The sequence below is a fragment of the Taudactylus pleione genome, unplaced genomic scaffold (assembly GCF_031769625.1).
Source record: "Taudactylus pleione unplaced genomic scaffold, aTauple2 ptg000040l, whole genome shotgun sequence".
Taxonomy (NCBI): Eukaryota; Metazoa; Chordata; class Amphibia; order Anura; family Myobatrachidae; genus Taudactylus; species Taudactylus pleione.
The window spans coordinates 20,185,156-20,198,237 of NW_028284442.1; the positions used below are offsets into that span (position 1 = coordinate 20,185,156).

Genomic DNA, 13,082 nt, shown 5'->3' on the forward strand with positions numbered 1-13,082 from the left:
CAGCATGGCAGTAATGAAATAAAAATGGCATCTCAATAACCAGCTTGAATTCCACATGGTAAAGCACAGTAGTTATAAAAATACAATGCAGGATGTACTAAAATGAAAAATAAAATTTCTAAATCATAAAATGACATCCAGAAATCACAAAGCCAAAAATCAGTCTGAGGTCAGAACTACAAAATTGACATGGGGGACAGTAAAAATATAGTTTGATGGAAATGCTTAAAGTTATACACTACCAATATACAAAATGTTAAAATCATTTTATTCCATTTTTGACTGTTTAATTCCATACAAAAATGTATAAACATACTGTACATTAAAACTGAGAATATTATCACATTCTTAGACTCTCGATGCTCATACAAGCACCTATTTGTCTGCTACATAATTTGGATGACAGTTATATACACTTGAACTACAGCCTGCTGTCTGCTTAGGGCAGAAAGACAAAAATTAAAAGTAAAAAAAAAAAAACTCATCATAATGAAGTTTTTCGGCCTCATTATATAGGCCATTATTGTTCATTTGCTTAACTTTATTCCTTCCATGTGACTGGGTAATAAAGTATGTACCTACACAAGGAGGTTTATCCTGTGAAACACTGAAATCAGAAGCTGCCCTTATACTTTCTCATGGGTGTTCATTAGCATGGTGTGGACGGCAGGCTGGTAGACAGAGTGCCAGGACCTGAAGTCCTGTTAGATGAGTGTCCATTCTCCTGAGTGCCACGCTGGGTGTAAAATAGGATGTAGGCTTGGGCCTTGCAGACCTCGTCCACTGTGCAAGTGTACAACTTGGAGTCATTGCAGTGTACCCAGAATCCTATTGAAAAAGAGTAAGGCCATCATTTAACACGCAATAACAAGATGTGAGCATGCAGCTGATACCAGAGCCACTTAAAATGAATCAAAGAAGTGTCAAAGTTGAGTGTTTAAAGCTATAGATGCCTTAAAACAGGAATCATTAGGTTGAGGTGAAGTAGTTTCAGTTTCCAGTTCACATTAGAAGTATAAAGTATCACATTATAAAATTGTAGGTCTGAGATAAAAAAAAAAAAAAAACAGGGTTGGAAATGTGTTTATGTGTACTAGGCTGTGTCTAACCTGGAAGTAATAGTGGGTAGAGATGAAGTACTGGACGGTATGTATCTAGGAGGCTTAGCCACAGAGGTTATGGAGTCTGTGAGAAAAGAGGATATCAGATTGGGAGTACCTTCCTTTATAGCTCCATTCACTCTTCGAAATAATATCTGTATAAAGAGTTCAGATTTCCTGCTTTAGTGTTTACAACAAAAACTTCTTAGAAGGAATAATGCACACCTTACTATAAATTTCTACGGATATTAGAAGTCACTTTGTTTATAATGTGACCTGTATAAAAGCATTAGACTTATATTATCACACACGTAAATGTTTTGAGCACTTCTAATATCCATGCTGTAGGGAGTGTTTCATACCATCCATTTTACCAATCTATAAAATTGCACGCATCTACTGCACTGCACAAAATATAAAACGTAATTTTTACACAACAACTTCATGCTCGGCACAATCTCTTCTCTAACTGGCTATGGTCACAATATGACTAACATTTATAAGTCATCTGCAGTAAAATCTTCCAAATGCATTTTTCTGAGGTTTTCTGCATATGTATGTATGATCTGGGACCACAGCAAATATCGGTCCCTCGTCACAGCAGTCCCCACAGGTTTCTATGGAGTTGTGATTTGTTAGAATGCATCCAGGAGCTGTGCCCCAATAGCCAACAGCCCACTTCGTTAGTTACCATTTGCGCGTGTGCAGTCTGATGGCCGGGATACTCGGAAGCTACTTCATCCATAGGACAGCTGGATATCACAGAGCTGCCCGGTAAGATTTTAATAATGCATGCTGGTGGACTTAAATGCCAGTAGGTCCATGATCGCAAATAACATTAAATATGATCATTGATACATTTCGCACTATGGGCCATATTCAATTAGAGGCGAAAAGTCAGTTTCCAGACTTTTCGCCATCATCAGAGGGTTTTTTTTAGGATAAAGTATCTGCCTGCATATTCATTTTGCAATCTGCAAAAACGGGACCCGGCGAAAAGGTAAGTAGCGAAAAGTCCTGTCACTTTTGGGGAGATCAGCCTGCCCCCCCCCCCCAAAAGATGCACTAACATGGGGGATCACTATGGGTACCCCCGAAAAGCCCTGCTAAAGGTATTTGGGGTTTTTAAACAGTCTCTACAGGTGCTTTAATGCATCTTTAACAAAGTGATAAAGAATAGTATTTAGCAACTTTTAAAAAAAACTAGTCCCATCAAATCTGGGGTACATGAAAATGGGTGCAAGCATATTTTTAAGTCCCTAGAGTGAACTTTAAAAAATCGTGAAAAAGCCACCAACCGCAACCAAAAAAAACACCTGCCGCATACTTGGAGACCCCTACCTTCCCCCCTGAGTCTATTTTGCTAGTTTATAAGTTTGTCCCGCAATTTTTTTTTTTTCGCCCCCAAAACGAAAGCACTTTTTTGGGGTGTTCTATGGAACTTTTTTACATTTTTTTTTACATAGAATACCTTTAGGGGACATTCCAAGGAGTGCAGGTCAATTTTTTTTTTTAAGTTTGTACCCCAAAACCCCAATTCTACACTTTTTTCACTATGGTGAAAAGTTATCCTTGGTTTTTGACAAAGACTTTTCGCACCTGCAAAAAGTCTTTGAAATTGAATATGGGGTAAAGTGGAAACGGCGAAAATGACGTCATCGGCAATAAAATATCGCCGATAACAGGTTTTCGCAGCCTACTTGAATATGGCCCTATATGTCATATCTATAAAGCCCACTGACACCACATGCTCTATTACAGTAAATTATGAATCTCTATCTTTACTAGAAAAGCATTAGGATGACTGAATGAGCATGGATACATTTAACTATTATTTAAATACGGAGTTGAAGTCAAAGCTATTTGCAGCACTAACAATAATTGGTTAGACATATCACACTAATCGAGCAGCTGCAGAATCCAATGCATTGACTATTGAATACATGAACAGCTGGGAGCTCGCTCACTTGGCAGCTACAAGCATTATATATGAGAAGGGGTTTCCGATACTCAGACTTTAAAGGGACACTAACATCAAAACTATATAATTTAAATATATATGTAAACGGTATCTTTCTGGTCAGCTACATGTATTTCCAAAGACTATGTAATTAGTATAACATGAAGGGGGCATGTACAAACCAATAATGTCAAGTTGTCTGAAGATTGAACAACCCTTTCAAATGCAATCAAAACTACTAAAGGCACTTTTATATGAAACATTCCTTGTACATTCACTAGTTACCTCCTTCAGGGTTGTAGCAGAAGGCTGTATAATGGCCAGAGCCAAATCCTTTCCCATGATGCATCACTACAGCCGACAAGTCATAATGAAAGGAATCAGACTTTAGGGTTGCGGTAGATTCTCTACAACAGTACGGCTCCATGTTTAGTATTTGATCAAACCGAACATGTACCCCAATTTTCTCACGATGATTGCGACCAGACCACCTAAAATATAAGAGTTACAGCAATATGAACAATGCATAATGGGAACAATAATTCAAACAGCTTAAACAATAAATTAAAAAAATGTTGCAACCGGATGGCCTACAAGTAACCCTGTAACACCAAGGTAAACTGCTGGGGACTACAATAATATAAAACCATGCTAAAATGCTACCAATAAATGTTGACGTTTGAGTAAGGAGCATAGGTATAAAGAAAACAATTGAGGATGGTGGTTTGATTAAAATGTTAGTTGGAAACTAAAGAAAAAGTCTTTCTTTAGTAGAGCGGTCACCAATGAAATATGTCCCCCACATATAGCACATTAGTGGCGATGGGGAGCAAAATCAATCCATATCTCTACAACAGAGCTCTACTGAGAGCTGCGGATGACTTCACAGTCTGCTCGAACTGCCTGCAGTGTTGCTGTATGGAAACCTAGCACTATTTGAAGCAATCTGGTTCTTGGCATTGAGTTGTACTTTAATCTAGGATTAGAAAGCACATCCAATTACAGAGTACTGATGACGATATCAATCTTGTACACACACTCAAAAAAAAAAGGCAAACACTTGCCACATTTCTGGTTCAGGAGCCCGTCTGACCGTACAAGCACACAGCAAAACTCCACCTGTTCTAAAATGTGCACAATCTATAAAATCCCTCATAGTGCCATGGGTCTGAGGTCATATGCTTTGACTGTAAAGTGATATAGCCCAGGACATGCATATCCCATTACCTGAACCTCTTGAGATGCAGTCTCAGAACCTGAGGTAGTCCACACACCATCAGCTGTTTCTGGGCTTCTGTTAGGGCAACTGGTTTGGATGAGAATTTCCTGCGCTTTGCTGTATACATAACAAGAAAGACACAGTTAGATTATTCTTCTTATTGAGTACCAAGGTGTATGCACGGCTATTTTAAGTAAAACATGTCAATGAACATTAGCTTGGCTAAAAAGCAAATAATAAAGCCACAAATATAAAGTAATAAATGTAATAAACGTTGCAGAATGACATGTACAAGCTAATAAATAAAAAGTTACCTTAAGGAATAAGCCCCTTTAAAAAGGTAGTACCAATAGATTTATATGCACAGTACCCCAGAAAGTGCACCAGTTTGTGCCTTAGTACTGTGAATATGACCTGATTTTCATTTTGTACAACATGGAGCTTGTGTTTTCACACTGGTTTCCGTGGAGTAGATAAACACGCAAGGCCTGAATTACAGAAAAGGAACCAGCTAAACCATGTTGTGCTGCAGTGAAGACAAATATAAAATGTGTGTACAGATTTGGGAGGGGGTGCATCCTAGGTCAACTCTAAATTTCAGTGTAAATATAAAGCTCCACAGTATTTGTGCTATATTTTACCTGCACTTCAATATTGTTTATCCAAGTGAAAATGAAGACCCTTTAGCTGGATTTGGCCTAAAGTGCTGTTTACTTGTCCCGTGGGACTGTGCAGTTGTACTTGAGAATTATAAAGCTTTCTTTTACCCCAAATCCTGCAGAGTGCAACTGCGTAGGCCCGTAATGGAATAAAAAATATTCAATAAAAAGCATTGATGCCGACTCGTGCTTTTAAGGCCTGTGGCTATAAATCCAATGCATCCAGCTGCTAATAGCAGTCAGAATCAGTGACGTGAAATGAAATCAGTCATTCCTTCACGGACATATGGTAAATAGCAGTATGTCTCAGCAGTGGTAACACGGGTGTATTGTGTATCAAGCCCGGGAAATGCAGCTGTTCGAAAGCTTGTTTACTGGCACATGGTACAATAAAAACTGCAGAATTCCTGTGTGATCGCTGAAGCTGTAAAAACGCTGCATGCATATAAAGCAGTAGCACATGCTGTGTTATCGCTGAACACCATGGATAAAGCATTTTAAGACCGGATTGGGTACGGGATCCATCGGTCGGGATGCCGGTAGTCAGAACACAGCAGCATCCCGAAGTTGCCCCTTATGGACCAAGTGAGCTTACTTAGCCAGCAGAGCGGCTCCTTTTCTGTTTGGGATCAGGCATGGTGGGTCCCAGGGGTCCAATATTAGTGGGTCCCTCTCTCATTGACATTGGAGTAGGAGATCCATTGCGGCAGGAACACTAGTGGAACTCATCTAGGTGTATATGATCAAAGGAGCCGCCATTAATATTTCCACCATCAAAACCTTTTGCCAGAGACACTGGGAGAAGGGAAATCTAATAAGGCTGCAAGTATTGGTGTAGTGACCCCGTGGAACTATAATACCAGCCACTGATATGTTTAACAAAAACAACTATAACAGCCGACTGTGTGGAATTTTAATATGAGCTGCCAATAACATCGAGTCACTTAGACCATGGAGTCCTAGTTAAACACTAAAAAACATTGTGAATGGTTACTGTGTTTACTTATCTCCATGATACAATGTCTCATGCATATGCTACTTTGGGATTTTAGAGGTTGGATTGCATTATTAAGCTGATCCAAAGCGATTACTATTTTTATATTAGTAGGGACAGCTGATGGTTTTCCCTTTTTTTGTTTATACTTCATACTTTATAGATGTGATAAATATTTTTCTCTGCGTGCAGAATATGTCTTATATGGTACTTTTATGATTAACATTGATTGTAATATTAGAACAATTTTTGTGATATAATAAATACACCTATTTTTTTCAACATTTGTGTGTCTCACGGGTCCATTACAGGCGTTTTCATTGTTTACTGTGTATTGCCTTTGGTTCTGGGTGTTGGCGGACCCCTGGGAGAGCTGCCTGCCTTTATTCAGTCCTCATTAGGAGAGTGCCCTATAATTTCTATACATTCTTAACCCTCCACCTTACCCTCCTTTCCTGCAGCCCAACCCTCCCCCCCACTGCCTAATCCCTCCCCTTCCCCCTTAACCCTCTCCCTTACACTTACCGTTGGGATGCTGGCGCCGGTATTTTGAGCGCCGGCATCCCAACAGCCGGGATGTCAACTACAATCCCTTGTTCACGAGTTCATATTTCTTCCAAACATGGCACAACAAAAAAAAAAAGTGTGCGCAAATCCTTATGCATATAGGGAAGCAAATGACTGAGCTTAGGGCTTGATCCAAAGAAGGACGCAGTGCTGATATTTACACAGGTGAGCACTGTTTTGCTACTGCGCTAAGAGTCTTAAAAACCCTTACTGTGCATGCGTGACCCAATGTGTCAGACACCATTTGCACTTGGGAAGGAGATTGCGATCCCTGTGTATATCAGGGTGAAGACCTAAAGTGATTGCAAAAAGGAGCCATGGGCGTGTTATGGAAATGTCATGGGAAAGAAAGAAGTAATAATGCCCCTGTAAAAGTCATTTGTATGGCATCATGTAGAATACTGTGTTCAGTTCTGGAGGCCATATCTCCAGAATGATATAAATAAATTAGACGATTAGAGACTGTACAAAGAAGGGCAACTAAAATGGTGCATGGCTATATCACAAAACTTACCAGGAAAGATTAAAAATATCTTAATATGTATAGTTTGGGGCAGGGAAGGGAAAGAGGGGACATGATAGAAACGTCTAAATATAGCCATGGTAGAGATGAGCGGGGTTTGATTTGGTTCTTTTCGCCAAATTAGCGCAAGCTCGGATTAGTTCGGATTTCTCTTTTAGCTATCCAAAACACGAGAGTCGTATAGCCAATAGATCCAAACATAACCGAGTCAAGCTGAACCACTCATCTCTAATCCAGGGTTTTCTCAATGTACTGGAGGGAAACATTCTTCATAGGAAGACAAGTATTAGAACACAAGGACATGGACTGAAACTGGAGGGAAGTAGGTACAGGGGAAATCTGAAGAAAAATTACTTCACAGAAAGGGTGGTGGATAAGTGGAATAGCCTCCCAGCAGAGGTGGTAGAGGCTAAGACAGTAGAGCAATGTATACATACTTGGGATAGACATAAGGATATCCTTACAAAGAACCAAGGATCACATAGGGTTTGAGGTTACATAAGGTGAAAAAGGGGGCAGACTAAATGGACCAAGTGGTTCTTATCCGCCATCAAATTCTCTGTTTCTACGTTTACAATCTCCATCGCAAATGCACATACCATGCAGCCTGAAAGTGGGCACCTCACAACTCGTGCACTCCATTGCACTGTCCCGCACAAAAGGAGATTAGCATTTGCATATTCTCGGAACCGCTACTGCAACCATCTCTGAATCAGACGCTCACAGGAAATTGCACTTGCACTTTTTTTTCTGTTCTATCTCCTTACATATTGTATACTTGATAATCAATATACTCCTGAAGCTTATATGCCCAAGCTGTGTATTCACAATGTAGAATGTAAAGGATCAAACACAAAAGTGCACTAGTTTGAATAATGTGTAAAATATACTCCAAAAGTGACAGCTCCTGCACTAGAGATGCTGATCTGCAGAGAGTTACTGGGGAGGAGCAGACACCTTCTCGGTGACGTTACATACACATGTATAAAATGATGGCTCTTTACTGAAATTGATGACTAACTGTAAGTGTATAGACTGGTTATCATATGGTAGGTAATAAGCACACACCATTTAAATTACATGTAAGAAAAAAAAAAGTTAAGCTGGGTACACACTGAGCAATGTGTACCCTTGCCCAAATGTCGGGCCGACATATCAGATCCTGGGTACACATCAGAACAAAGTAATGAACGACGGTCTGATCCCTCGTTCCGTCCTTCATTACATGCAACGGGGCTGCATGCGATATCGTCCGGTTGAAGAATGATGTCCCATGCGGCCAAGGGAGTGTGCACATTGGCCATACACCCTGAGCGATGTGGCCAATATGTTATTCTGATTCGCCGGAAACGGCATATAGAGCCAACATCGTCTCAGTGTGTACCCAGCTTTAGTCTAGATGGCATATCAGTTCTAATATTCTTCATAGAATAGTAAAATACATGAATAGATGCTGGGAATGCAATAAACACGCCATTATACATATTTGATACACTTTAAAAAAAAAAACACATTTACATATCCAGCTAGAAGGTATTTCAATACTACAAAGTAACAGCCATGAGACAGCACAACACCTATCAGACAGGGGTAACAATAAAGCACTTCAGCCAAGCTAGAACGTAGCAGTTGTCAGAAGTTAATGATGAAAATATTTCCACTCGAATACACTTTTTTGTATTATTTTATCAGGATGGCAGGAGGACAAGCTTCTGTGTCAGTATTAAAAGATTTCTCTGCCATAAGATGCAGAAATAAACACTATAAAGACGTCCGAAGGTGAGTGTGTAATTTACATGTACAGTAGGTATGGAAATTACATTTGTTTTACTTATCTTTGTCCCATTCAATCAGTGCAACATATGCATTAAGCAAAGTTAGCATAAGAAATAATCCAAAATACCACTTTTCCACCAAAGGTCACAGGTCTGACCTGGGATTTAAAATACAGTTTTAAACCGGGTCAGACCCTTTTCCATCGTGGCGCCAATCATAGGTGCAGTGCCAGCACTTGGATGACAAAATGCGTTGCTCCCCATGCTGTAAACAGGACCCGAGTCAGACAACCAGGGTTACCCGTTTACACAGCAGCTCACCTGGGTCCTTCCCATGTAAATCCTGGGAAGGATTCCCGGTTAATTGGACCCGGGTGGAGCCAGTTTCACTGACAAACGCTGTGCGTTCATGTGCAATAACCCGGGATTTTCAAGTCAGTGGAAAATGGATATACTCCTAGCTGGAGACAGGAGACAAACACTATACTGTATATACACATAGGTCTTTAGTAAAACCAGCCAGAATTGCACTTTACCACCAGAGCCCTATTAAAGTCTGGAGGGGGCCTGTGTACAGCACCAGGGGGAGACGCACTGCTCTGCACACAGTGTGGTCAATGCTGCACCCATTATAGATATGTCACTGGTTAACATGAAAAGACACATACATTCATGCAAACTACTTATCCAGAAGTGATAGAATAAAAAACACACACTTACATACCAATGAACAAGCACCAAACAGCATCTATAAAACGTTCAGTACCTACAGACAGGTAAAATACATCCAAGAAATGCAATAAGATTTTGAAACATGTAATATGTACAGTAGGCACTAACAAATAACAGATCTAGACAAGATTACTGTACAAAACAATTTCCAGATATGCTTGTTGACAGGTCAGCATGAACTGGCAAGAATAAAGAACAAAATGTTAAAAGATTGGCACAAGAGGACAACACACACAAAAACATGCAGCTGTGTGTGCCCAATGCCTGATACTGCAATACGTTATAGTTAGGGGGGTTTAGAGTTTATGTTATAAGAATTAGTGCAAAGGAATTTTCAGCCATCTGGAACATCACCGGTAATTTTTATCCTTTTTTTACAGTAGGAACTTTGCAAAGTGGAAACTGACAACTAGGTGTCACTGTTTTTCCAAATGAGAGTTTATTATAGTGCTAGTACTATGAAATTTATGAACATTGCATCGATCGTGAAAAATATCCAAGATCACACTATATCGTTGTTTTTCTGTTTACCGTGTACACAATTTAGTGTTTTATAAGATTATATTGATATTGTAGATTGCATTGATATAGTAACTTATATTTTATTTTTATTAATCATATATGTCAAATATACACGTGTATAGTTTTTACTTTCAAATACATTTCCTTTCCTTAATACATATATTGAACTCCCATATTTGCACAGTCCTAGATCTCTGTATCTTGGTTCTCCCTCTTTGTACTAATATTTTTTTCACTATTTTGAAATTGATTTTTGTTCATATTCGTTTGCTCCAACAACGGCAAAGAAATCCCGACATGACTCGGGATGCCGACGTCGGGATTCCGGAAGTAAGGACACCGGGGAAAGGAAAGTATCAGCCACCGGGGCGGACACTTAGGGTTAGGCACCCGGGGGGAGTTAGCGTTAGGCTGCGGAAGAGGGGCGGTCAGGGTTAGGCTCCAGGCAGGGGGTTTAGGTCCAGGCACCACTGGGGGAGTTGTTAGGCACTAAGGGGGCAGGGTTAGGTTTAGGCACTTACCAGGAGGGTTAGTATAAGGGAGCAGGAAAGGAGGGTTAGGTGGTAAATAGGACAGGGGAACATCACTTACCGATTTTAACCATTGGGATGCCGCTGTCAGTGTACTGACAGCCGGCATCCTGTCCATCTATATTTCATACCGATTCCCAGAGGATGTCAGTCATTAAACAACTGCATCAAACAACTTCCATGCATCAATGTTAGATCCAGTGGCTCCACTCAAGCGGAAGAACAACCTTTTTTGTGGACAATTTCGCAATGAGTGTCCTCAAATGTGCCACATTTGTCATTCTCTAACTGGGTCCAATGTGAACCCAATACATCAAAAATAATGTGAGAAACACTGAGAGCAAACCTATCAAATATACCAGCCTGTGGCTCTATACAATAACTACCAAAATCTTTGTCCACATAGTTAAACAAGCACACAACAAAACAACTAATCGATTCATGCCAACTAATATTTGCATTGTAATCATTATGTAAAAGTATTGTACAAAGAAAATGAAAGTGCCACAGTGTGTCTGCATGGAAGTGCATTAGACAAATGTATTTAGAACAGAATATCCTTGCTAATACATACTGCATCTACTCACTGTTGCACTGATCACAGGCGTAGATCTTCCCCTCTAAAGCCTCTGTCTCTGTGAATTTAGCCAGCATTTCCGTCAGCAGACAAGGTCGATGTGAGGCGTTCTCTTTACCATTGCAGTGATACCTTTCCGGAAACTCCAAAGATAAGTCCCAGAATGGCTCTATTGTGTTAGACTTGTTGTCACAGGCAAGACAAGTGACCTAAACAACAAAAATGAAAAATTCTTGAAGTTATAATAAACATAGATGCAAATCTTTATAGGAATTATTTCTTCCTCTAAGTTGCTTAATATTGTGGATCTACTATGAAAGGCAATATCACTACTGTGGAAACATTATTATTTTTTTTTAACTCTCTTGCCTTTGCCCCTCAGCTTTTCTGGCTCAGATGAAGGCAAACATTAGGTATTCAAATTATATTACCCTCCGCAAATCATTTACATTCATTTAAAGGCTTCAGAGAACCACTAGAGGAAGCTGAATGGAAAAGTATCGGAATTCTAATTAAAAAGTTCTGTATGCACTAGGAGAAACAATATAATGTGCCTTAAAAAAGGTATTGTGTTCCAGATACATTTAAAACTATTCGCCACTACCTAGGACCTCTATATAGTGTGTGTAGATTATATAAAAAAAACTGATATGATCAATAGTTGGAAATATTGCACAAAGGGCTTGATTCAGAGCCGGATGCTCTGAATCAGGGCGTTTTTTTTTTTTTTTTGTGCGGCCTCCTGGCCGCTCGCTTAGCTGTGGGTGACCACCCACAGCTATTGCGAGTGGCCAGGTTGATGGTCTCGACCAAAGCGACCATCGGGGCTTGCGACGAGACCCTTGTGGTAGGGTCTCGTTCCCGCAAGCCCCAGTGAGCTTTCGGCTCTATTAGAGCCGGAAACTCACCCACTGACATCACTCGTGATGTCAGTGGGGCCGCCCCCAAATGGCAGGCGTTCCTTCGGGAACGCCTCTGTTTGGCCAGCAACCCTCCCTGCCCGCCTCCAAAACGGGGCAAGCTGTCAAGCAAAATCGACAGCTGCCCCTCTTTGGTGCGAGACCCGTAACGACGAAGCGCCTGTCGCCAGCCGGGTCTCGTGCATGCGCACGTCGGAGCAGGCTCCGGCGTTCGCATGCGCAATGGCCAAACATCGACCCGCTCGTGACTGCATAGAGCTTGTGAGCGGGTCTGAATCAGGCCCAAAGTCCCAAATCCAAACAGTGCCCAAATAGATAATAAGGTGCTGATATCCAAAGTGACAGGTGCCAATAGCCAGGGGAAATAACCACCCTGAGAAAGGAGTAGCGTCTGGCGCTACTCTGGTAGTCACAGAATACAAGCAGATGCAGGCGTCTTAAGGCAAGATGTTTATTGCTCAATGTCTTTAAAAAGACAAGTCCCTCGCTAAAGGTGCTTGGGACAATCACAGCATACATATATTCTTCAGAAGTACAATCCTTCCTAACCTTTAGAGTATTACACCTTCTACAGAGCCACGTCAGGTGTAATCCTGCCCATATACCTCTAAAGCGGCCCATACACGGTCCGATAAATCAGCCGATCCAACGGATTGGTATGATTTGGCTGCTATATCGCACCGCGTATGGGCATGATATCGGATAGTGCGTGTACCCGTGGGGTCGTACATCACACCCCCAGATTTTAACGCAGGTTCAGTCGGTCTGGGGATGTGATGTGTGATCCCATGCAGTGCTATGCTGGTGGTGCTATGCCGATATGTTGGATGTTGGATCCCCCATCGTGTCGCATGGTGCATATCGCACCGTGTATGGCCGGCATAAGACTAGTACACAAATCAGGCAACTATCTCCCAAACTATGAACACAGCTTACATTTCATGGGAATTTATCAATATTGCCTTCTTCCTTTTATACCATCGACCACCCAGAATACAAGTATC

The 13,082-nt window shown here is 40.9% G+C and overlaps 1 protein-coding gene across 2 annotated transcripts in view; it reads right to left on the minus strand.

Moving 5' to 3' along the window:
• Positions 1-251: 251 nt before the first annotated feature.
• The window catches only part of USP44 (ubiquitin specific peptidase 44), a 35,211-nt gene continuing 22,380 nt past the window's right edge, over positions 252-13,082 (minus strand). The window contains exons 3-6 of one of the 2 annotated variants that reach the window (XM_088454582.1): positions 11,169-11,367; positions 4,288-4,396; positions 3,346-3,551; positions 252-828 (exon numbers count right to left, since the gene is read on the minus strand). In XM_088454582.1, the coding sequence (XP_088310708.1) occupies positions 650-828; positions 3,346-3,551; positions 4,288-4,396; positions 11,169-11,367 (693 nt within the window). In that variant the 3' untranslated portion in view covers positions 252-649. Of the gene's footprint in view, positions 829-854; positions 1,186-3,345; positions 3,552-4,287; positions 4,397-11,168; positions 11,368-13,082 lie in introns of those variants that run through there. The other variant, XM_088454583.1, reaches the window with a different exon arrangement.